This window comes from Anabrus simplex, chromosome 7 (assembly GCF_040414725.1).
Source record: "Anabrus simplex isolate iqAnaSimp1 chromosome 7, ASM4041472v1, whole genome shotgun sequence".
NCBI lineage: Eukaryota > Metazoa > Arthropoda > Insecta > Orthoptera > Tettigoniidae > Anabrus > Anabrus simplex.
The window spans coordinates 307,845,296-307,869,043 of NC_090271.1; the positions used below are offsets into that span (position 1 = coordinate 307,845,296).

Consider the following 23,748-nt stretch of genomic DNA (forward strand, 5'->3'; position numbering starts at 1 on the left):
CTTTTTCATCATTGTATAGTAAATAATTCTTATGCACACGGTCTGAAGATGTCTTTAAAGGTGTAAGCAGCGTTAAGCCCAGTCCCAGGAATGCTCTTCCCATACCCAGCACAGGGTTTCTGCCCTTAACTAATATAAAAGCCGTTATGGTGAGTGACCTTGTAATGATAAGTATGTCTGCTCTAGACTTTTTTGTAGAACATTTTATGCTCCACAATTCTTACACTTGTAGTTTGTGGGTATCTTAAACAGTTTAGGCTACCTAAGCCAAGAAAGATTTTAATGGAGTTACTTTCTTCAGGTTGTCTTGCAGACACTGTTTCTGCTGTTTTATTTCATCACAATTCAATATATAATACATGGAAACCTTCTCTGCAAAATCCTATAATCAACAGCAAAAACCAGATAAAAATCTCTCCAGTGGCTTTCATGTAATAGAATGTTTTTTCTGTGCCTAGCGCAGGATTTATACCGTGAACAAACCTAAAAACTGTATTTGTCATCGAAACTTTAAAGATAGGTATGTGGTACCCAAGATTATTTTGTAGAATGTTTTATGCTCTATGATCCTTATCTGTGTAGTTTGTGAACAGCTTTAATGATTTAGGCAGCAATATTACAGAAAGCAGAAGCATATTTTGGAACATTTTGTTAGTCAATATAAAATGCTGAGAGCTCAAATATAAATCTGAAATTAAATCTGCTCATTAAAGATACATTGAGACAGTGGAACAAGGCATCAATAATGGTACTAGATCTTTCTGGGCATGCGTTAAAAATAAGAGAAAGAACAGTAAGGATTGCGACATTTATAAATATGAAAATAACATACTAGATACTAAGGATGAAATTGTAGAAGGTTTAGCAGACTACTTCCAATCAGTATATTCCCCACATAAGGCACAATATTGCATACCTAACACTCCATCTTTCACTAACAATATATTGCACATAGCACTTAAAAAGCTGAAACGTAAAGCATCTACAGGATCAGACCAAGTAACACCACATGTGATAAAAGGTTGTTTAGATGTACTTAAGCATCCACTTCTATTTGATTATTGAAACATCCATACAGTATTTCTATCCATCTGGAAATTATCACGAGTGTGTCCCATACTTAAATCAGAGGATCCCGTATTGATAAACAACTACTTTCCTATTTTTATATTATCCACGATAGCAAAAGTTTCCAAATTTATGTTATGTAATAGACTAACAACATATTTACTAATCTCTTATATAAGACAAACAACATGATTTCCTTTCATGATGTTCGATAGTCATGCCGGGCTGAGTGGCTCAGACGGTTAAGGCGCTGGCCTTCTAACCCCAACTTGGCAGGTTCGATCCTGGCTCAGTCCGGTGGTATTTGAAGGTGCTCAAATACGACAGCCTCATGTCGGTAGATTTACTGGCACGAAAAAGAACTCCTGTGAGACTAAATTCTGGTACCTCGGCGTCTCCGAAGACCATAAAAGTAGTTAGTGGGACGTAAAGCAAATAACATTATTATCATGTTCGATAGTCACAAACTTGGTTATCTTCACTCAGCAAGTGTCTACAGAACTTGGCACGGGTGGACAAATGGATGTAGTGTTTACAGACTTTGCAGAAGCATTCGATAAAATTAATTACGATGCCCTACTAAGTAAGTTAAACCTGTTTGGTGTCTCAAAACAACTATTGCATCTTTTCAGTTCTTATCAGAGGGATAAGAAGCAGTTTGTTTCTCTCCAGACACATTCCTCCCGGGAATACCCTGTAAATTCAGGAATAATTCAGGGGTCAGATCAGGGCCTTTAGTTTTTCTTGCATTTATCAATGACTTGCCTGAACGTGTGAAATATTCCACATGTCTGCTATACACAGTCGATTTACAAGTATTTAAAGCCATTAAAAATATAAATGACTGTAATCAACTTCAGCTAGACTTAAAAAGTGTACTGGAGTGGGCGACTGAAAATAAACTGTACTTAAATGTAGAAAAATTTGTATTGATGTTGTTCACCAGAAGGGAAACTCCCTTCCACTACACTTACAAGCTAGGTGACAGTGATATACGATCATTTTGCAAGATGAAAGACGTCGGGGTTTTATTCAACCACGAGCTTACTTTCAATTCACATATACTGAAAGTACCATAGGACTCACTATCAGGAATATAAAATCCTTTGAAAACACACAAACTTGCATTCATCTGTTCAGTAGCATAGTAAAACCAAAAATAGAATATGCCAGCTTCGTTTGGAGCCCTAGGTGTTGATGTATCCACGAAGATGCACACAAAATACTGTCAGTTGGTATTTATTTATTTCACCTTAACTTCACATAAATATACACATAACCTAGTCAACTGCTGTCACAAACAAAATACACACATCAACAAACTGCCATCTTTGACAAACGCCTAACACTTAAGCACATGCCACATGGAGATCATAACCTTAAAACAATTGACTGCTGACTAACATGTCTGCCTAAACACAGCACGAGGTCACAAGTGTACTCCTGTTAAACCATAACTCCAACTAAGTAATAACTCACTCTATCATCAAGACCACCTCCTTATATACGTGCCTGGCCAGGCTTCTAGAAAGATACATTTTCTCGTAAATTCTAGAGTGCTTAAGGCCCAGATATAATGTACAGAATATTCTACAGAGTTTTCATCACCGAGTGCCATTCTGGATGTTACAGTGTGTTTCACAATTCTGTAGTGGATTACAAATCATATATTCAGGTAATTAATTATGTACAAGTTCTTACATTAACTGAACTCATATAAATATCTATATACAACTAATGTTTCATGACATAACCTCACAAATAATGCAATCGTAAATTAATGATGATACTAATAAGTGGATGTACATCACAAGTCGTCATAATAATAATAATAATAATAATAATAATAATAATAATTGTTACCGGGATTTCCGTGGTAGGTAGAGGTGAAAGAAGGTGCGGGTGTGAATAGGTCTCAAACTACGAAATTAAAGTTAATGTAAAATTTAACAAGGTTATATTTTCTTTCCAAAATTCAGAAATAACACGAATGGCAGGTACAGAGTAGCAAGGCAACAAAAGTACAATTACAGAATTTACAGGATTTGGGCTTCGAGCCCCGACCTCGCAATTCTTGGGCAACTAGCCCAACTTTACCTCAAAACAAGATTTAACAGAGGGGCAGAAGACCCCAATCAAGCCCCGGAGCACTTGCACCAAATTACACAGTAAAGCCTCCTCGAGGCGTACAACAACAACAATTTACACTAAAGAGCGACCCGCTCTCAAATTTAGGCCTCTCCCAGGCCACACCAAACTCCACCTTCAAGCTGTCCTCAACGGACATAAACACAGGGGTAAAATACCCAATCTACTGAGGCCTATTAAGTGAGAAAAGGTTAATTATATGGCCTCTAAAATACCAACTTGTAAGGAAGCTCTCCGCACTCCTAATACACTTTATTTAAAACCTACTTGGCACTAGGCCGTTAATGCAAGGGCTAATCCCATACTACAGAGGTGACTTCAGAAAAAAACAATTTACATTATATTAAGGAAGAATCGGTTGTAAAAAATAAGTTCACCTCAAAATAAATAATATGAGTGGGAGCTCGAGAGGGTTAAGCACTCTCTATCCCAATATGTGACTTTAAAGAGAATAGAGTTAAGAGACGTTACATTTTAGGAAAAGGTTACATGGTAGGAACGCTTCGGACCCGCCCCGAGAGTTAAACTGCTGAGCTAGCAAGAAAAGAAGATATTAAAAGGCCATTACCTTGGTGTAGAACTGCTCCCCAAAGAAAGAGGCGCTCCCCGCCCCCTGCTATGTACTTTACCCACTGAAAGATGGTACTGAAGTGGCACAGAGACCCTAAAATCAGCAGTTTATATACTCTCGCGGAAAGTTCGAGGCGTTTCAGGAAGGAAAACACCCGCCCACAATCATTTTATTGGTTCACCGAGAAAACCCCTACACAATACGAAGAAGAAACATATTATTGGTGGAAAATTAATTAAAGAAATTCGGGATTGGCTGGATTTAAAACAAGGGGAAAGAAAGGGTTAATATTGCCAACTTAAACAATGACAGAAGGAAATTTAACAAAGAACAAACTTTTGAAATTAAATTTTCTTCGCACTAGGGTGCACTATTGTAGTTCTTCAGTAGTGTCCTCTAGAAGAGAAAGTTCACACTTCTTACTACCGGTAAAACAAAAATACATCAAAAGTGGCACAGTTCAAAAACTCCAAACTTTCCCAGTAGTGACATCTTCTGAGAAATTTGAAAATTAATACCGTCGATAAAGTTCAGACTTCCTCCAGCAGAGGAGTTTCAACTGGCGCACATTTTAAATTAGCGGCGTGGAGGTGTACCGCCCGGTACAGACCTCCCCCCCCAAAAGTTCCTCCAAGGGGTAACACAGAAGAACATAAACTTTTGTTTGAAAATAAGGTTCAAGTTTTTATGTTGATATGGAGATTAATTGCAGAAGTATTTATAAGATTTTCTTAATTTGGTTTGATTCAGTTTCAAAATTTTTGTTGTATCTGGTGAAGTAAAGTCTTTATGTTTGTAGAAGTTGAATTCAGAAGGAAAACTTTAGTTTTTAAAGTTGAGGAAAATTTTCAAAGTCCACCAAATATTGCTGTTGAATTCCCAAGAAAAAGTAGTAAAATTGAACTGGAATGTCCATATAGCTGGATATGTACTTCAAACATTGATGATTTTAACGGCCAGACCAGCCGCCACTGCTTGCGTTCAGAGGAGGCCGCCCAGGCCCCTCAAGTACCCTGAGATACCGCTCGCCCGCACTGTGAGGGGAGCAGTGGTGTTGAAGCACGCCGCGCCCGCGGTGAACATATACAGGCTGCGGGCAAGTAGCAGGCCGTGCGCCGCACATCAGCCTTGGCCGGGAGGAGGGCTCCGGCTCGCCGTACACAGGTCGACCTCGCTGGAAGAGAGGGGGCCCTTCCTCTGTTCCAGTAGCGGTACAGCGCCGCGCGGCTGCGGGGGCACTGAAACATTAAAGCTAGGCGGCAGAATTTGTTGGTCCATCATCTTTTTTGAGGGCACAGACTTGGTGGAGAGGTTGAGGGGCCAGCGGCGTGCAGATATCCATGGCATTTTATATAAGCAAGCCACTGTGTGTAGTGGAGCAGGGGACGGGAGCGTGGTAATGGCCGTATCAAGGACAGGATGGCAGTTCAGCTGCTCGGGGGAGGTTTACAAACTGCTTACTTATAAAACACAATATTATAGAAGGGGCAGAATGCCTTAAAGGTGAAAACACAAAAAAAAAATATAACCTTCTGATTTCTTTCAAAATAATATGAAACATATTAACACAGAAGTTACACCGGTTTCACCTGTGACAGGTGAACCCTAAATATCCTCTCGGTGGCTGGATTACTTAATAACAACGTAACCGGCATAAGGAAATCTAGAATAGTACACGGCCCATGAAATCTGGGGGCAAGCTTGCCCGCGGGAACAAAATTCTTGACCATTACTTGGTCACCTACCTTCAAAGGGGTGGGTCTCCGTCCACGATCATATCTTTCCCTAACCTTTTCATGAGAGACTTTAAGATTGGCTTTAGCTTTCTTCCAAAGATCTTTAATGTTGTCCGGATCTATTGTCTCAGGTAGAATGTCACTCAGAGACCAGAGGTTAGAGAGCGGCGTGTTGGGAACGAACTTGAACATCAAAGAAGCTGGAGTAAACTTGTGAGATTCATGAACCGCCGAATTCAAAGCAAAAGCTAACCAATGCAAGGACGTGTCCCACCTGGAATGATCTTCATGATGATAGGCAATAAGTGCGGACCTGAGATTACGGTTAACCCGTTCAGCCAGAGATGGTTGAGGGTAATAAGCAGAAGTAGTTACATGAGAGATGGACAAGTCAAAACAGAATTTACGAAAAAGATTTGATGTGAACGCCTTAGCATTATCAGACACAATATATTGGCACGGACCAAAAGAAGCAAAAATAGAATTTAGGCAAGTAATGGTGGACTGAGCGGTAGCCAGCTTAGTCGGAAATAACCAGGAAAATCTTGTAAAACCATCTACGCATACAAAGATGAACTTGTTGGCATTTCCCTTTGACTGGGGGAAGGGTCCTACATAATCAATATACAGGCGTTCCATGGGGCGCGACGGTTGATGCGAAGACAAAAGACCTACCTTGGTGGACATGGTTGGTTTACTAAGCAAACAAGATTCACAAGCTTTTACTAGTTCACGGATTTCACCGTCCATACCCTTCCAGATGAACCTTTCACGAATCTTTTCACGAGTTTTAAAGATTCCAAGATGCCCCCCTAATGGGGTCTCATGATAGTATTTGAAGATCATAGGCACAAGAACAGCTGGCACGACAACTTTCATCATCTTATCATGCCTCGATGGGCAACATAAAACACCATTCCTCAGAACATAAGGGACAACATGTTCCCCAGAAGAAAGGGTTTCCATTATCGGAGCCAGCGTCGGATCTTCACGTTGGTATTTCTCGATATCCCTAAAGAGCATGGGAGCATCTGTTAAGATGGCATTAACCTCAGATAGCATGGACTCGGGAGGTGAAGAACTATCGACCGGATTATGGGTCTCGACCTCGTTGGAAAACATACGGCTGAGTCCATCAGCAACAACATTTTCGGTACCTCGGATATGCCTGACATCGAATTGGAAGGCAGAAATACGGATGGCCCAACGGGCTATACGACCAGTACGTCGCGGCCTACCTAAGACCCAGCTTAAGGCTTGATTATCTGTCTCCAGGTCGAATTTGACATGTTCCAGATAGAGACGGAACTTTTCTAAGGCAAATAAGACTGCCAAACCTTCGAGCTCATATATGGAGTACTTTGCTTCTTGAGCCGATAGAGTTCTAGATGCATAGGCGATGGGTCGCCTCCCTAGTTCAGTCTCTTGAAGAAGGACTGCAGCAACTGCTGACGACGATGCGTCAGTTTGGACGATGAATTTCTTTGAGAAATCCGGCTTAGCAAGGACAGGGGCATTACAGAGAGCTAATTTAAGATCTTCAAAAGCGGCTTGTTGAGAAGGGCCCCACTCGAATTTGATGCCTTTCCTACGAAGAAGGTTCAAGGGCGCCGCTCTATTAGCGAAGTTAGGAATGAACTTCCTGAAGAAATTCACCATACCAATGAACCTGGCGATACCTTTGACGTCCTTGGGAGGTTTAAAATCACGGATGGCCTGTGTTCTAGAATGATCGACTGCGACACCATCAGGTGACACAATATGCCCTAGGAATGACATAGAGGGCTTAGCAAAGGCAACCTTGGACAATTTGACAGTTAACCCAGCCTTACGAAGGCGATTGAGAACTTCTTGCAGATGATCTAGATGCTCTTCAAATGTCTCCGAAAATACGACGACATCATCCAAGTAGTGATACAAATACTCAAATTTGATGTCGGAGAAGACCCTATCTAGCAGCCTAGTGAGTACAGCTGCTCCCGTGGGGAGCCCGAAAGGCACGCGGTTGTATTCGTATAAATTCCAGTCCGTGGCAAACGCTGTAAGATGTTTAGACTCTTCCGCCAGGGGAATTTGATTGTAGGCTTGATTCAAGTCCAAGATGGTGAAGAACTTGGCCTTACGGAACCATGAAAAACAAGAATGAAGGTCGGGAAGGGGCACAGATTGTAACACCACCTTCCGATTGAGAGCCCTATAATCAATGACAGGCCTGAAGCCCCCCTGGGTTTTCGGGACTAGAAAAATAGGCGAAGAATACGCCGACTTAGAGGGCCTAATAATACCATCCTTCAACATCTGATCGATGATTTCTTTCAGAGCCTTCATTTTAGGTGGAGATAGTCTATAAGGTGGAAAACGGACAGGAATCGAATCCGTGACCTCAATTTTGTGTTCAATAAGGTCAGTAACACCAAGAGTATCAGAGAACACCTCTGGAAATGACTGACATAATTTACGAATACTATCAGCCTGCTCCTCAGGTAGATGCCTAAGGTCTAACAACATCTCATCGTGGGTAGGCGAAATAGATGAACATGATACAGAATTACACTTTAACAAGGGAATTTTACAATTGGAAGCAAATTTGAATGTGCACGACTTACTCTGAAGATCGAGCACAAGACCAGTGTGAGAAATGAAGTCAGCTCCCAATATGATGGGGCAAGACAAGTGCTTGGCCACCAACAATTTGATTTTCCATGTAAATTTAAAAATACGAATTTTGACATTTACAGCACCTAGGATTTCCAATGGGGTTGAATTAGCCGAAACATATTGAACAGGAGAAGAGACATAGTCAGGTAAATTACAAACAGATTGCAATTTTGAATACCATTGGTCCGAAATAATTGAACAAACACTGCCTGAATCTAATAGAGCTGTTATAGGCTCGTTATTTAACTCAATCTTAAGGAAAGGAACAGGTGCGGGGGTATCCGCCGCAATCCGGAGACATTCTTTGGGGCATTCAAAAGATAGATTTGCAGATTGAACATTCCCTGAATTTACGACCTGTTTACCAGGGGCTGAGCCTCGGGAAGAGGGATTAGTCGACTCAGCCGAAGCCACTAGTCATTTTTTATTATTGGCATTGGTGGAGTTTGCACCAGAAGTTGAGCAGGAGGGGGTGCTATTTGAATTTGGGCAATTTTTGGCGATATGTGAGAAAGCCCCACATTTAAAACAGCCTTGTGATGAACCGGCCCCATTCCTTGTCCCACTCGGCTTGATCAGTGGACACTTATTGCGCAGATGGTCGGGCGACCCGCAAGCATAACATTTACGGGGTGTGACTGGTCGGCGAGGCGGAGGCCGAAGATTACTAAAAGAGGGAGGGGGTTCTTTCGCGACACGCAAGGAGTCGGCGTATCTAACTCCTTCCGCTGAGACGGCCAATGCTTCAAGTTCAGAGAAGGTTTGCGGGCACGCCGCGAAACACAAATATGACCTATAGGATGGTGAAATTCCTTCCACAATAGCTTGTACAATCTGATCCTCCGGGAAGTGAAGAGCAAACACCCTAGTATAGAACTTAATATCTTGGATGAAATCTGCCAAGTTTTCATCCAAGCGCTGTACCCGATAATAGTACTTCTGAATAAGGGAGGACCTTGCCCTGGCCGGGATGAAGTTAGCTAGCAAGTGGGCGTGGAAGTCTTCAATCGATGATTGCTCGGCAATGGCTCTAACTATTTTGTCTGAGAGAATACCTATTGCATAGGGATAGATAATTTGCAAAATTTGACATGGAGAAAGAGAAAACACAAGAGCATGATCCTGAAATTCAACTAAAAATCTTAAAAATGAAATTACGTCACTGGTGGTATTAACGGAAAACTTAGAGATACCTCTGAGCAACATTGCCAATGGATGAGGCAAGCTGCTAAACCCGGGTGACATAGTAGGTAAAGGTTTCAATGGCAAGGAAGTTAATTCAGAACGTATATTACTCAACGATGCACGGCGTTCAGACTCGTTGTCCAATGGGGCAGAGATAGTTTGAGCGGCAACGGTTATCCTATTGGCTTCTCCCTTAGGAGGCTCTTCCTCGCTACCTACATTCATCGTGGTGGGTTGATCAATTTTGGGAGGAACTTCCCCAGTTAACAATTGAGTGACCTTGCTAGATAATTCAGAAATACTTTCAAGCAACGTACTAGCTTCCTTCCTCTGAACGTCATTCAACTTCAGAGACAACAGATCGTTAACTCTATTTGAAAAATGATATAGCCTGGCTTGCACACGCTTAATTTGATTAGGAGAAGGATCATTTTCGTCAAAAAAACTAACTACCGATGCTAGCCCAGTAGTATTCTCGGTGATCGTGGAAAGAGAGTCGTCAATTTCTTTCTCTCCCAAATTGGGGATGGAAATGGGCAAATCAAGGGACTCTCTAAGCTTGTTGGTGTCTATCGCAACCGTGTCTCCAGATTGCACATTTCTGATAGTTAACTCATAGATCAACTCCTCTTTGCGCAAATAGTTAAGATGGAGAACATCGCAAGGGCCGGGCATGATGACAGAACAATTTTGAAAAACTCAAAAAATTCCAGCAACTGAGAAAATGGTTAGAGTTCGGAACAAAACAATGTTTAGCCGTCAAAAGGGGCTAAATAGAGACCCATTCAACCACGCTCTGCTACCACTTGTTACGGAGATTTCCGTGGTAGGTAGAGGTGAAAGAAGGTGCGGGTGTGAATAGGTCTCAAACTACGAAATTAAAGTTAATGTAAAATTTAACAAGGTTATATTTTCTTTCCAAAATTCAGAAATAACACGAATGGCAGGTACAGAGTAGCAAGGCAACAAAAGTACAATTACAGAATTTACAGGATTTGGGCTTCGAGCCCCGACCTCGCAATTCTTGGGCAACTAGCCCAACTTTACCTCAAGACAAGATTTAACAGAGGGGCAGAAGACCCCAATCAAGCCCCGGAGCACTTGCTCCAAATTACACAGTAAAGCCTCCTCGAGGCGTACAACAACAACAATTTACACTAAAGAGCGACCCGCTCTCAAATTTAGGCCTCTCCCAGGCCACACCAAACTCCACCTTCAAGCTGTCCTCAACGGACATAAACACAGGGGTAAAATACCCAATCTACTGAGGCCTATTAAGTGAGAAAAGGTTAATTATATGGCCTCTAAAATACCAACTTGTAAGGAAGCTCTCCGCACTCCTAATACACTTTATTTAAAACCTACTTGGCACTAGGCCGTTAATGCAAGGGCTAATCCCATACTACAGAGGTGACTTCAGAAAAAAACAATTTACATTATATTAAGGAAGAATCGGTTGTAAAAAATAAGTTCACCTCAAAATAAATAATATGAGTGGGAGCTCGAGAGGGTTAAGCACTCTCTATCCCAATATGTGACTTTAAAGAGAATAGAGTTAAGAGACGTTACGTTTTAGGAAAAGGTTACATGGTAGGAACGCTTCGGACCCGCCCCGAGAGTTAAACTGCTGAGCTAGCAAGAAAAGAAGATATTAAAAGGCCATTACCTTGGTGTAGAACTGCTCCCCAAAGAAAGAGGCGCTCCCCGCCCCCTGCTATGTACTTTACCCACTGAAAGATGGTACTGAAGTGGCACAGAGACCCTAAAATCAGCAGTTTATATACTCTCGCGGAAAGTTCGAGGCGTTTCAGGAAGGAAAACACCCGCCCACAATCATTTTATTGGTTCACCGAGAAAACCCCTACACAATACGAAGAAGAAACATATTATTGGTGGAAAATTAATTAAAGAAATTCGGGATTGGCTGGATTTAAAACAAGGGGAAAGAAAGGGTTAATATTGCCAACTTAAACAATGACAGAAGGAAATTTAACAAAGAACAAACTTTTGAAATTAAATTTTCTTCGCACTAGGGTGCACTATTGTAGTTCTTCAGTAGTGTCCTCTAGAAGAGAAAGTTCACACTTCTTACTACCGGTAAAACAAAAATACATCAAAAGTGGCACAGTTCAAAAACTCCAAACTTTCCAAGTAGTGACATCTTCTGAGAAACTTGAAAATTAATACCGTCGATAAAGTTCAGACTTCCTCCAGCAGAGGAGTTTCAACTGGCGCACATTTTAAATTAGCGGCGTGGAGGTGTACCGCCCGGTACAATAATAATTCAAGCTCAATACTTGCATTATTTACCCATGGGTGAGAGAATATCGTTTTTGAGTTACATCAGTTTATCACATTTGCGTCATTGTCAATCATATGTCTGTCAGAGTGAAAAATTACAAAAGAGATTTTTAAAATACAATATAAAAAACAGGTGACTATCCACATATAGTGATATACTTGTAAATTTCGGAGTGGAGAATTTAGAAGTTCACAGATGTAAGGCTGCAGTAAAATTTCTCTTTAAAATAATAAACTATGCTATTGATAATCCTGAATTACTGTCTCTCTTAAATTTTTGTGTACCTTGCTTCAACTCCAGAAATATCATAATATTAAAAAAAAAAAAAAAAAACAACAGGATATAGCCCATGATAATTTGCTGGTGAACACGCTCATTATCTTCAACAGTGTCATTCAGAAAAATAATGGCCTTGACTTCAGTCTACCAATGTACGAGTTGCTGACTGAATTTCATCGTGCAGTTGTATGAAGTCATAAAAATGGGGGAAATCTAAGAATTATGTATTGTAAGGTGAAGTTCTATAATATTATGCTTGTACTTGAATTGCTTCATTTCTTTTGTCATTTTACATTGTTGTGTATTTTTAGTTTTTAGAAAAATACTTTGATATTTTATATTAATATTATATATGGGAAAAAGAACTCGTAGAAAAAAGCATTAAAGCCCAAATAAGGATAGGATACAAGAAAGAGAACATTACTATCAACTGCTTAGCATTTGCTGATGATCTTGTACTGTCATCAGAAAATATTGAATCAGCGATAATACAAGTTAACACTTTAAAAGAGGTAGCAATGAAAACTGGCCTGCAGATATCATTTGAAAAGACATATTTCATGACCAGCATTAAAGAAGCCCCAAGATACATAGTAACAACAAACAATGATAAGATAAAGTTGTTGAATTCAAATACTGTACCTTGGTGAGATAATATAACCTAATGGGCCTGATAAAGAAGCAAACCCCGAGAGAGCCAGAAAAATGGAGCTTGCATTCCACCTTACAAAAAACACAACAAGAAAGTGATGGCTATTAGGACAAAACTACGCCACTATCAGGCAGTAATTCAACCAGAGTGCTTGTATGCTTCAGAATGCCTGGGATTAACAACCAGGAAAGACACTGAAGAAATTGAGAAGAAGGAAAGAAAGATTTTAAGAAAAATCCGTGGTCCAAAGAAATGTACTGACACACATCGATTAGGCAGTAACAAAGAAATATATAAAACATACAGTAGGATTTCAGATGCCATTTGAAAGCGAAGAGTTAAATTTCTTGGACCTATTTCAAGAATGCCTGATGACGGACTTGCTAAGAAAATCTTTAACCACTTCAATAAGCCCAATAGGAAAGGCAGCTCTTATGAAAAATGGTTTGTTAACACGAAGAAGGATTTGCAAGAAATGAACAACACACATCAAGATATCCACAATAGAACCACCTTCAGAAAAAAGTTACACACATTTAAGGGTTTCCTAGAGCCAGAAACAGCGACCAAGAAGAAGCAACAATGGACAACTGAAAGGAAAGAAGCAGCAAGCAGGAGGATGAAGGAGTACTGGCGCCAAAGAAAATTTAAGTCATGAGGAGTTATTCACGTGGTCCACAGCTGGCCAAAATCAATAAAAGAAGAAGAATAGGAGGTCAGGTTATCAATCAATCAATCAATCAATCAATCAATCAATCAATCAATCAATCAATCAATCAATCAATCACTACTGATCTGCATTTAGGGCAGTTGCCCAGGTGGCAGATTCCCTATCTGTTGTTTTCCTAGCCTTTTCTTATATGATTGCAAAGAAATTGGAAATTTATTGAACATCTCCCTTGGTAAGTTATTCCAATCCCTAACTCCCCTTCCTATAAACAAATATTTGCCCCAAGTTGTCCTTTTGAATTCCAACTTTATCTTCATATTGTGATCTTTCCTACTTTTAAAGACACCATCCAAACTTATTCGTCTACTGATGTCCTCCCACGCCATCTCTCCACCGACAGCTTGGAACATACCACTTAGTCAAGCAGCTCGTCTCCTTTCTCCCAAGTCTTCTCAGCCCAAACTTTGCAACATTTTTGTAACGCTAGATTAAAATTAGAATATACTTTGGATATAAGTACTGCCATGTTAAAAGTAGTTTATATAATGTACTTGCCACTGTAATTGGGACACTAAGTCTCATAGTATAAATAAATAAATAAATAAATAAATAAATAAATAAATAATTTCTTTTTGCTTGGCGTTATATTCAAGTTGTTTCTCAGAAATTGTTACTGGTCTGCTTCCCTTCTTTACATTCAATATTTTATGCATGGAAGTCTCCCTTAGGAGATCCCCTAGGCAACAGCGAAAACCATATAAATGTCTCTCCAACGGTTCTCAAGTTATGCAGGGTGTTTAGGAGATAAGTACAGATATTGTTTTGTGCTGGTTATTGGTAGGGCCCTGAATACATATGTCAAAATGTCCTATTTCAAAAATTGAATATTTGATGTTAGTAGTTCAGGTAATATTTAATGATGAACAACTGATGTGTACAGCTGCAGTGCAGTGTGTTGTACTTAGAACTGTTTATTATACATTACACATGCAGAATATGTCCTGAAGGTGTAGTGAAGTGATGTGTACAGCTGCAGTGCAGAGATGTATGTAGAATTGTTTACTATACATCACGCATGCAGAATACGTCCCTGAAGGTGTAGTGAAGTGATGTGTACAGCTGCAGTGAAGAGTTGCTTCTTACACATTCCCTTCTTCTTCCTAGTGTATTCCTGCTGGTGCAGGGTCTGCTGTTCTAATTTTGGCTCTCAATTTTGCATGGTCTTGGGCATCATATGGTCTTAAGTCCAGAGTCCTCATATCAGCATTCACTGTGTCATGCCAGCACTGCTTTGGACGTCCGTGTGGTTGTTGCCCTTTAATTACAAAGGTGTGGGTGAAATTGGCTACTGTTCCAGGTGCAGCACGCATGATGTGACCATACCATTGGAGACGTTTTACCCGTGCTATCTCAGTGATGGGTGCAATGCCGATTTGTTGGCGGATGGTGTCGTTTTTGATGTGATGCAGGAGTGTGATGCCCATCAACCATCGGAACATGTGCATTTCCATGGTGTGTAATTGGCGCTCTGTAACTTTGTCAACTGGTCGACATGCTACACCATATAAAGCAACAGGACATACTACCATGCGGTATACTTTGGACTTCAGATGTAGGGGCATCCGTCTGTCGCAGAGTACGCTTGTGACTTCCCTCCATCTCATCCATGCTGCCTGTATCCTACTTCGCACTTCATCACGTATCCCACCATCAGTCTGCAGCCGAGATCCTAGATACCTAAAGCTTAACAGTCTTCATTAAGGTCTCTCCATCAACTTGAATTGAGCCGTTGCTTGGGATGGGTTCCAGGTATTCGGTCTTCTTTTTGTTCAGTCTAAGACTGTACCGTGAGAGATGGCTTTTCCAATCTTTAGTTTGACGCTGCAATCCACTTCTGGTGGTATCAGCAAGTGCGACATCTGCATATAAGAGAGTCCAAATGACACTCCTCTTCAGTTTCCGTGTAATTGTGTCCATGACTAGAACAAAGAGCAATGGGGACAATGCGGAGCCTTAGTGTACAACGACTTTCACTGGGAAGCTCTCTGAGATGCCGACAGCGCAACATACATGACTTGTGGTGTTTGTGTAAAGCATCTTGATCCACTTCTGGTACACCATGGTCACGAAGTTCATACCAGATCACATGATGTAGAACACGGTCGATTATTTCAATTTTAACTGTAAGATCAAGGAAGGCAATATGCAGTGGCCGTTGTTTCTCTTGATGCTTTTCAGCGAGCATTCTGGCAGCAAAGATGGCATCAGTTGTTCCAGCACCTTTGACGAATCCGCACTGGTTGGTACTATTGCTGGCAATATCTTGCAGTCGCCGATCGAGGATTCTCTCAAATCTTCATTGTATGCGACAGGAGGGGAATTGGATGGTAATTTGCACATTCTGCTGGGTCACCTTTTTGCTTAAAGATAGGCACAGTGATGCTTATAGCCCAATCACTGGGAACAGAGCCAGAGTCAACTATGGCATTGACGAAGTTGGTCAGCCAGGTGATCGTGGGTTCTTTTAATTTCTGCAGTTTCCAGAAGTCTGGGAGATCGTTGGATCCTGGTGCTTTTTGGTTATTCATACTCCTGATGGCGTTGGTGTGTGAGATACGACCTGCTGTTGGATTACTTTCTGGAATAGGAGGATGTGGGAACTCAGTGTTGGAAATCTCTTCAAAGTGTTGTTTCCAACGTTTGAGTATGTCCTGTTTGTCTTGTAATCACTGACCAACTTTGCCTTTTATGCACACATAGTGCTCAGTATCCTGTGCAGACTTTGTTCTAACTTTGGTCAGATGGAAGATAGTTTTCCTCCATCCTTTGAATCCAGTGTTGTATACAGGTCATTATAGTGACTGCACCTAACTTCAGCTACAGCTTTCTTAGCCTCGCGTTTGGCTATGACATATCTTTCCCTGTTCTCCGGAGTCTTTTATGAAACCCAGTTTATGCCTTCTTCTTTTTATGCACTTTTTCTTGAACTCGGGCCATCCATAACCATGTTGGCTTGTCAGTATAGTGGGAACTAGGTTTTGTTGTACCAAAGGTTGCTGTGGCAGTTGCAGTGAAAGATTTGCAGAATGTGGTCCACATGATGTCAGTCGCATTCAGGTTGATGGGAGGAAAATTTACACTGCCTGCTAGGGTCTCCTTTTGGTCTTTAAGCTTCCACTACTTGATCTTTTTGGGGGCATTTATCCCTCCACCTCTACGATGTTTACAGATCCTTAAGTCTGCCGTGAGCAGCTTATGTTCAGGGGCTACACAGTCAGAAGGTATGACTTTCACATCTACTGTAATACTAGTCTGAGGTCGCAGCGTCGAACAAGGATAAAGTCAATTTGGCTGCTATAGTCATCACTGGTGTAGGTGATTAGGTGGTTGATGCACTTTTTGAAAAATGTGTTCCCAATAACCATGTCATTTGCCTCGGCAAAATCCAAAATTTGAGTACCATCATCATTTTGGATACTGCAGCCATTACCACCATGGCAGCCATAACCATCCGTGGTGTAACCAACATGCCCATTAAGATCACCACAGCGAAGTAGAAACTCATCTTGGGGACGCGCTGGAACATTGTCTTGGAGCTCCTGCCAAAACTATTCAGATTGTGCCACATATGCAGAGAAGATACGGAGTCGAGAAGATAGTGTGTCGATAGTAATTGACATAAGGCAGTCTGAATAGCGCTGAACGTCAGCAACTCTTATCTCGCATACTGGCGCAGACGATGATGGCAACACCATTCCTGTTGGATGTACCATGGTAGCTCAGTTCATAGCCATCTTCAAAGTCACGAGATTTCTGGCCTTTCGAACGTGTTTCTTGTACACGTGCAATGTCCACTTTCCGTTCTTTCAGCATCGCTGCTAGTTCACGACTGCATCCAGTAAGAGTCTCAATGTTGAGCGTAGCGTTGCATAAATTTTGTTTGTGTTGAGCTAGCTTCTTTAGCTGGTTCCTCCCTTGAACCAGTAGCCCTTGTCCATTTGTCATGGTGGTCAGGGAAGGCCGACATGCGTCCCTTCTGGGGGACGTCCTAGCATTAACCGACAAAATTGATGTAGACATGATTCATGAGTTATGACAGAGTTACGGACAGCCTGGTGTCGGGCATTTTAGAGCTACTGCCAGCAGGAATTTAGGCTGCCCCTAACATGAAGAGCAGACTCCTTTTGTAGCTGCTCCTAACATGGAGAACAGATGCTAACTCTGATATATGCTCATAGTTATGGGCAAATACCTTTTACTCTTATTAATCCTGAGTACTGGGATGCTACTTCCGCCAGCTGCACTGTTTTGAATTCCAGCTTCTCCACCGTTGCTACCGTTGTGGACTTCACTCATAACCCTGAGCAGGGGCCCTCCATATTTATGACCCCTGGAGAGAGGGTGTCCTAGTATTATAAAGCCCCCCAGGAGTAGGGCTGCTTGTTGGTTCATTTCCAAGGTATCTTCACCAACCCACATTTCTGTAGGTCCGCCATCCGCCACCTGCGGATGTGCCCTCTAGGGGTTGACAGGCTACCCTGAGGGCTTCTTACTCATTACGCATGCATACTGCCTAAAGCATGGTACGATGGGTGGAATAAGCAGAGGGGCAAATTAAGTTACTACCTATCTCCCAAACATTGTACTCTATCTCAGGCTACTACCTTGAATAGACCATTTGCTAAATTTTAAACAGTCATATTTTACGAACTGCAGACATTGATCCCTACTTTCTGTAAGGTTATTTGTACTTAACTTGCAAACACCCTGTTCCTGTATCTATTGCAGGATTTCTACTTAACAAGCATCATCATAATCATCATTGTTGGCCAACTCCAGCTGCTCGGGTGTGGTATACAAGCCCCCTTCCATCTTTGTCTATGAACCACTCCTCTCTGGTACCCCTCTGCCAAGCTTGTCCTCTCTTCTCGATAACTTTCTTTACTAGATCAGTTCATTTTTCTCTGGATCTGCCCTTTGGTCTTTCTCTTTTTAATTCTCTTTCATAAAGAAAATTCTAAATTCCCATGGAGGAATTAGATACTTTTCACCAATAGAGCATGTCAAAATTCTCTTTCATATTCCCTTTTTGCAATCCTGCTAGCTCTAATCCTTTTCACAGGGTCAAACCACTTCAGTCCTGCTTTCTGAATCTTTTGTTGTGAAGAGTCTCCTGGCCCCATCTCCTCTTTAGATTTTTAAATTCCTGATCTTGTTCTTCCTGGTCTTCCGTATCATTTATGCAGCTTGGAGCATTAAAAAAAAAAAAATGTAATTGTGGTCAGATGTTTAGAGCTAGGTTCCAGTGATGTTTTTGTAGAACATCTTTTGCTCTACATGATTATGTTACCCATGCAGTTTGTTGATATCTTTAATTTATGACTGTTAGGTTCTTCAGTCTGCCAAAACTAATTTTGAATGAATAAATTTACAAGCTACCTGAAAGGGAAAACATATGGTAACAGAATTATATGTGAAAAAGGAACAGCTTAATTATATTAGAATGGCATGTTTTGTTTTTGGAACATTATCACATTCTATAAAGCCACACTCAAAATAATATTTTAGAAATATATAAGCATTTACGGTATTATCCATTTAAATATTTAAAAAATTGAAATTCTAAACTTATCTTAATGATGATGTCCTCTCTTCTCTCCACTCTAGCATAGAATGCGAGTTGTTCCAAAACCATTGCTGTATCATTGGCGCGAGTCCAGCTGGCTAGTCAGTCGGTTGACCTTCCGCCAAGTGACACACTCCGCCCTGGCTAGATCGATGACATAATGTATTTTATTTTTAGTGCTCCCCTTGTTGACATCCTCGTACGGTTACCACATTCGCAGCAAATCTGTCAACTGATTCCCTTGTTGTTGTTGTTGTTATCCTGTTGTTTTACGAACTATGCGAGGGTTCTTAACGAAAATATAATGGGCTGCCTATTATTTTTTTATTCAATCTGGTATGGAAATTTTGTTTTGCTTGGCTTATATATATGCCGTTGTAGTTTGTTACTTGACATTTTGAGCTCATTCAAATTAAGCTACCTTTTTTACTGTTAGTATTACTGTTATATTATTACTGTCATTGAAATTGTTTTTGAAAACTATTTAGGTATTACCTACTGAGCTTTTAATGGGCTGGCCAGTTTTACTTTAATTTTCTAACATGTTATTTTCGTTTGTGTGAACGCCTTTCACAGAACTATATTTGTACTACTATTATAATTGTTGTTATAATTTTCAACCACCTTAGTCTGCCCTCCCTCCTTCAGTTTAGATCTTAATCATCTGCTTCTGCATCCTTCCCTCTTCCGTCCTCTTAACATGTCCAAACCATCTACGTCTATCCCTCTCCATTCTGTCATAAAGCTTTTCCTCACTGATTTCCTTCTTGACGACCTTGTACAGTCACCATATTGGCAGCAAATCTGTCAACTGATCCCTTTCCTTTCACCTGACTACTACCCCCTGTGAGGGGGGGACTCAGATGAAGAGTACACCCACGGTATCCCTTGCCTGTCGTAAGAGGCGACTAAAAGGGGGGACCAGGGGTTGATTATGTTTGAACCATGAGATTACTTGTGATTAATAGCATTCTGTGCGGAACACCATGGGTTGACGTTACTTGCGACTAGTACCACCTTGCCAGGAAAACCATGGGTCTACGATACATAGGAACTGTACCATTATGTGAGGAACACTACAGGTCTGGGCATTGCTTGTGATAAGTATCATCATGTACATTCCATCAGTCGGTTCCACTGTGTTCAGAATGGGTCTGCTTTATCTCTGAGTAGTACCACTTTATTTGAAACACCATGTGTCTATGTTGCCTGTGATTAGCACCACTATGTAAGAAAAACCACAGATTTGGTTGGCGCCAGTGATAAGTACCACTACGTGAGTAAAACCATGAATCTGCGTTGTCTGAGAGTAATACCATTATGTGAGGAACACCATGGGTTTGTGTTGTCTGTGAGCATTACCATAAGGAGAGATACACCATGGATCTACATTGCCTATGATTAGTACCACTATGTGAGGAACACAATGGGTCTGTGTTGCTTGTGAGTAGTACCCTTATGTGCAAAATACCATATGTTTGTGTTACAGTCAGTGGAGCTGTTGTGTATGACATACCATGGATCTACATTACCTGTAATTAGTACCATCATGTGAGAAACCCCATGAGTCTACATTACCTGTGATTAGTACCATTACAGGAGGAACACCATGGTTCTGCTTTACCACTGATTAGTACTATTATGAGGGGTTATTGACCTGGATTTTGAACCCCTTTAGATAAGTATCACCCCAGTACTTACGTCATTGTGAATTGGATCCACTGATTGTTTTTGTTTCAGAATCATTTTTTCATCATTCGTCTTAGATTCTAGTCAGTGGATACATTTTGAAGTTTTAATTTTTCTTCCATTCACCTCGTACCGTAGGGGCCGATGACATGGGCGCCCATAGGATAGTTTATAAGTGAGGGGCTAGACCGGGGGGTATGTAGTATTTTTAATATTTTGGAAGATGAATGGGGACTTGTATTCCACTGTAGAGTACCACACACGGTATCCCCTACCTCTTCTACGTAATACCGATTTTAAAATAATTTTCTTGAAAGAAAAACACCTGACTATATTAGATTTTTTCCTTTCCTTGAGAGCTGGGGGGGGGGGTATCCCCACCTTGCCCATGGGCATGGGCGCCCATGGCCAATGACCTAGCTGGTAGGCCCCTTTAAACAACAAACACCACCACCTGACTGCTTTTGACATTCCTTTCACAGACCAAAACATCTGTTCCTGCCCTTCCACTCCTTCACCATGGATGTTTGACATCTGCTGATCTGAGACAAATTACTGTTGCAGAATCATATTTATGCCTCCTCTGAATTTGTGGAGTTCTAACCTATTTGTACTCGCTCTTTCAGTTTGAAATTAAATTACCCCTCTTTGATAAGGTGCTACTGCACTTGAAAGTCTCTATTACCTTCCTCTGAAACTTCGACTTGGTTTGATAAAATATTCTGTAATACTAATTGTTTCAGCCTACAATATTATCTTGCATAATGTTTGTTTCATTTTGGTAACATCTTTACTTTTACTGCTAAGAGTTCAGAAATTCTGGCAGGTGAAAGGGAACAGATGGGTTTCTATAATTTTTCTTTGATGAGCATTATTATTGTACAAAAAAAAAAAAAAAAACACCAATGTTACTGTCGATCTCTTCTCTTGTTCCAGGCACATTGGTCATGATACTGGATACATTTGACAATGTGATCTATAAAGTGTGTCCGTTTATGGCAGCTGGAATAGTAGTTGGTTCTATATATTGGACAGCAGTTACATATGGGGCTGTTACTGTTATGCAGGTGAGATATGTAATCACATGAATATAAAATGTATGAATTAATCTAGGTAACTAATTTGAAGAAAACATTTCATCGTGAGATGGAAAGCAGGGAATTTTGAATAAGACTGAAGTTTGAAGGGAATAAATAGCAGAAAAGAGCCAGACTGAGTAGCTTAGTACTGCCCTTCTGAACTGGAGTTGGCGGGCTCGGTCCTTACTCAGTGTGGTGGGATTTGAACGTGCTCGTATTCATCAGCTTCGTGTAGGTAGGTTTAGTCGGTCACCACTGATCTGCATTTAGAGCAGTCACCCAGTTGGCAGATTCCCTGTCTGTTGTTCACCCAGTCTTTTCTTAAATAATTGCAAGGAATTTTGAAATTTATTGAACATCTCCCATGGTAAATTATTGCAATCCTTAACTCCTTTCTATAAACGAATATTTGCATCAAATTTTCCTGTTGAATTCCAATTTTCTCTTCATATTGTGCTCTTTCCTGCTTGTAATTACACCACTCAAATGTATTTGACTACTAATGTCTTTCCATGCCATCTCTCCACTGACAGCTCAGAACATACCACTTAGTTGAGCAGCTTGTCTCCTTTTTCCCTACCTACCTACCTGGTTCAGTATTCTTTTTTTTTCTTATTTCTTTCACTATCTTCAGTCACATTTTCTACCTTTCCATTACATATATTTACCCATTGGGTTCCTTTTCTCCTTTTGTCTTCGTCCTGTTCTCATAGTCTTTTGCCACCTGCATTTCTCTATCTTTGTCACTTTCGTTCTCCTGTATTGTTTATCTTTCTTCTTATCCTACCCTTTGCACAATTACTAGATCATTTTACTACTACTTAATTGCTACCTAGTTGAAAGCAGAATCGTGCGAATGTTAGAAATATTAGCAGAGTCTAGGCAGAACAGTGGAAACAAATGACAACTCACCAGTGTGCTGGACAAAGAGAGGTGGCCACGGAAAGTACAATGACAAGTAATCATAAAACAGATAGTATAAGGGTGCGGCTAAAGAAACCACACACACCAAAATTCGAAGGCATTTTAAGGCAATTCAAACTTTCATAAACGGGTGAAACTTGGATTTTCAAATAGGAGAAGGAATCTACCATATTCCACCTTGGTAAGAATATATTTTAACCATAACAAAAATAACAAAGCTTGTCATACGCAATAAACTTTTAGATACATTTTGTACCTAGCGACTCAACTCTTAAAGTTTCAAAATGATCCATAGACAGAATGTCGAAGTATTTAATTCAAACAAATATGCCAATTTGCATGGAAATCATATAATCATATTTTATTCATTATAATCCCGACCATTTCAGGGAGTATTCAAGTAAGACACGATACATCATCATATACCTGACTAAAGGTTCGAGTAAAATGCTAAAACGAAACTTGAACCATTCACAATATTCTTCTTAACAAATTGTAAAACGAAAATTACAGTAGACAACTACTTATTGTATGAAGCACAGCTCTGTATAACAATCATGACTTGGAAACACCTAGAACTACAGAGAATTTTTTTCTCACTCAATTTTTCTCAAAGTGCACATCCTATTCATAAACATTTTTTCTTTTGAAGTAATCATAAAACAGATAGTTGTGTATGACATACCATGGATCTACATTACCTGTGATTAGTACCACCATGCAAGAAATCCCATGAGTCTACGTCACCTGTGATTAGTACCACTATAGGAGGAACACCATGGTTCTGCTTTACCACTGATTAGTACCATTATGAGGGATCATTGACCTGGATTTTGGACCCCTTTAGATAAGTATCATCCCAGTACTTAAGGCATTGTGATTTGGATCCACTGATTGTTTTTGTTTCACAATCATTTTTTCATCATTCGTCTTAGATTCTAGTCATTGGATACATTTTGAAGTTTTAATTTTCCTTTTGTTCACCTCGTACCATTAGGAGCCGATGACTTAGCTGTTAAGCCCCTTTAAACAACAAAAGTTGTAAATTCCACACAAGTTCATAGTTCATCCCAGTATTGGTGGAAATAATAGCTACCAAGCTAATAAATTAAGAGTAGATCGCCTACATGTTCCCAATATTGAAATGAGGAAGTGAAAGCC

The 23,748-nt window shown here is 40.5% G+C and overlaps 1 protein-coding gene across 2 annotated transcripts in view; it reads left to right on the top strand.

The window, feature by feature from the left end:
- Positions 1 to 23,748, top strand: part of LOC136877606 (E3 ubiquitin-protein ligase MARCHF5) — a 128,965-nt gene that overhangs the window by 67,804 nt on the left and 37,413 nt on the right. For both annotated transcript variants that reach the window (XM_067151770.2, XM_067151771.2), the window contains exon 5: positions 21,521 to 21,651. In XM_067151770.2, the coding sequence (XP_067007871.1) occupies positions 21,521 to 21,651 (131 nt within the window). The remainder of the gene's footprint in view (positions 1 to 21,520; positions 21,652 to 23,748) is intronic.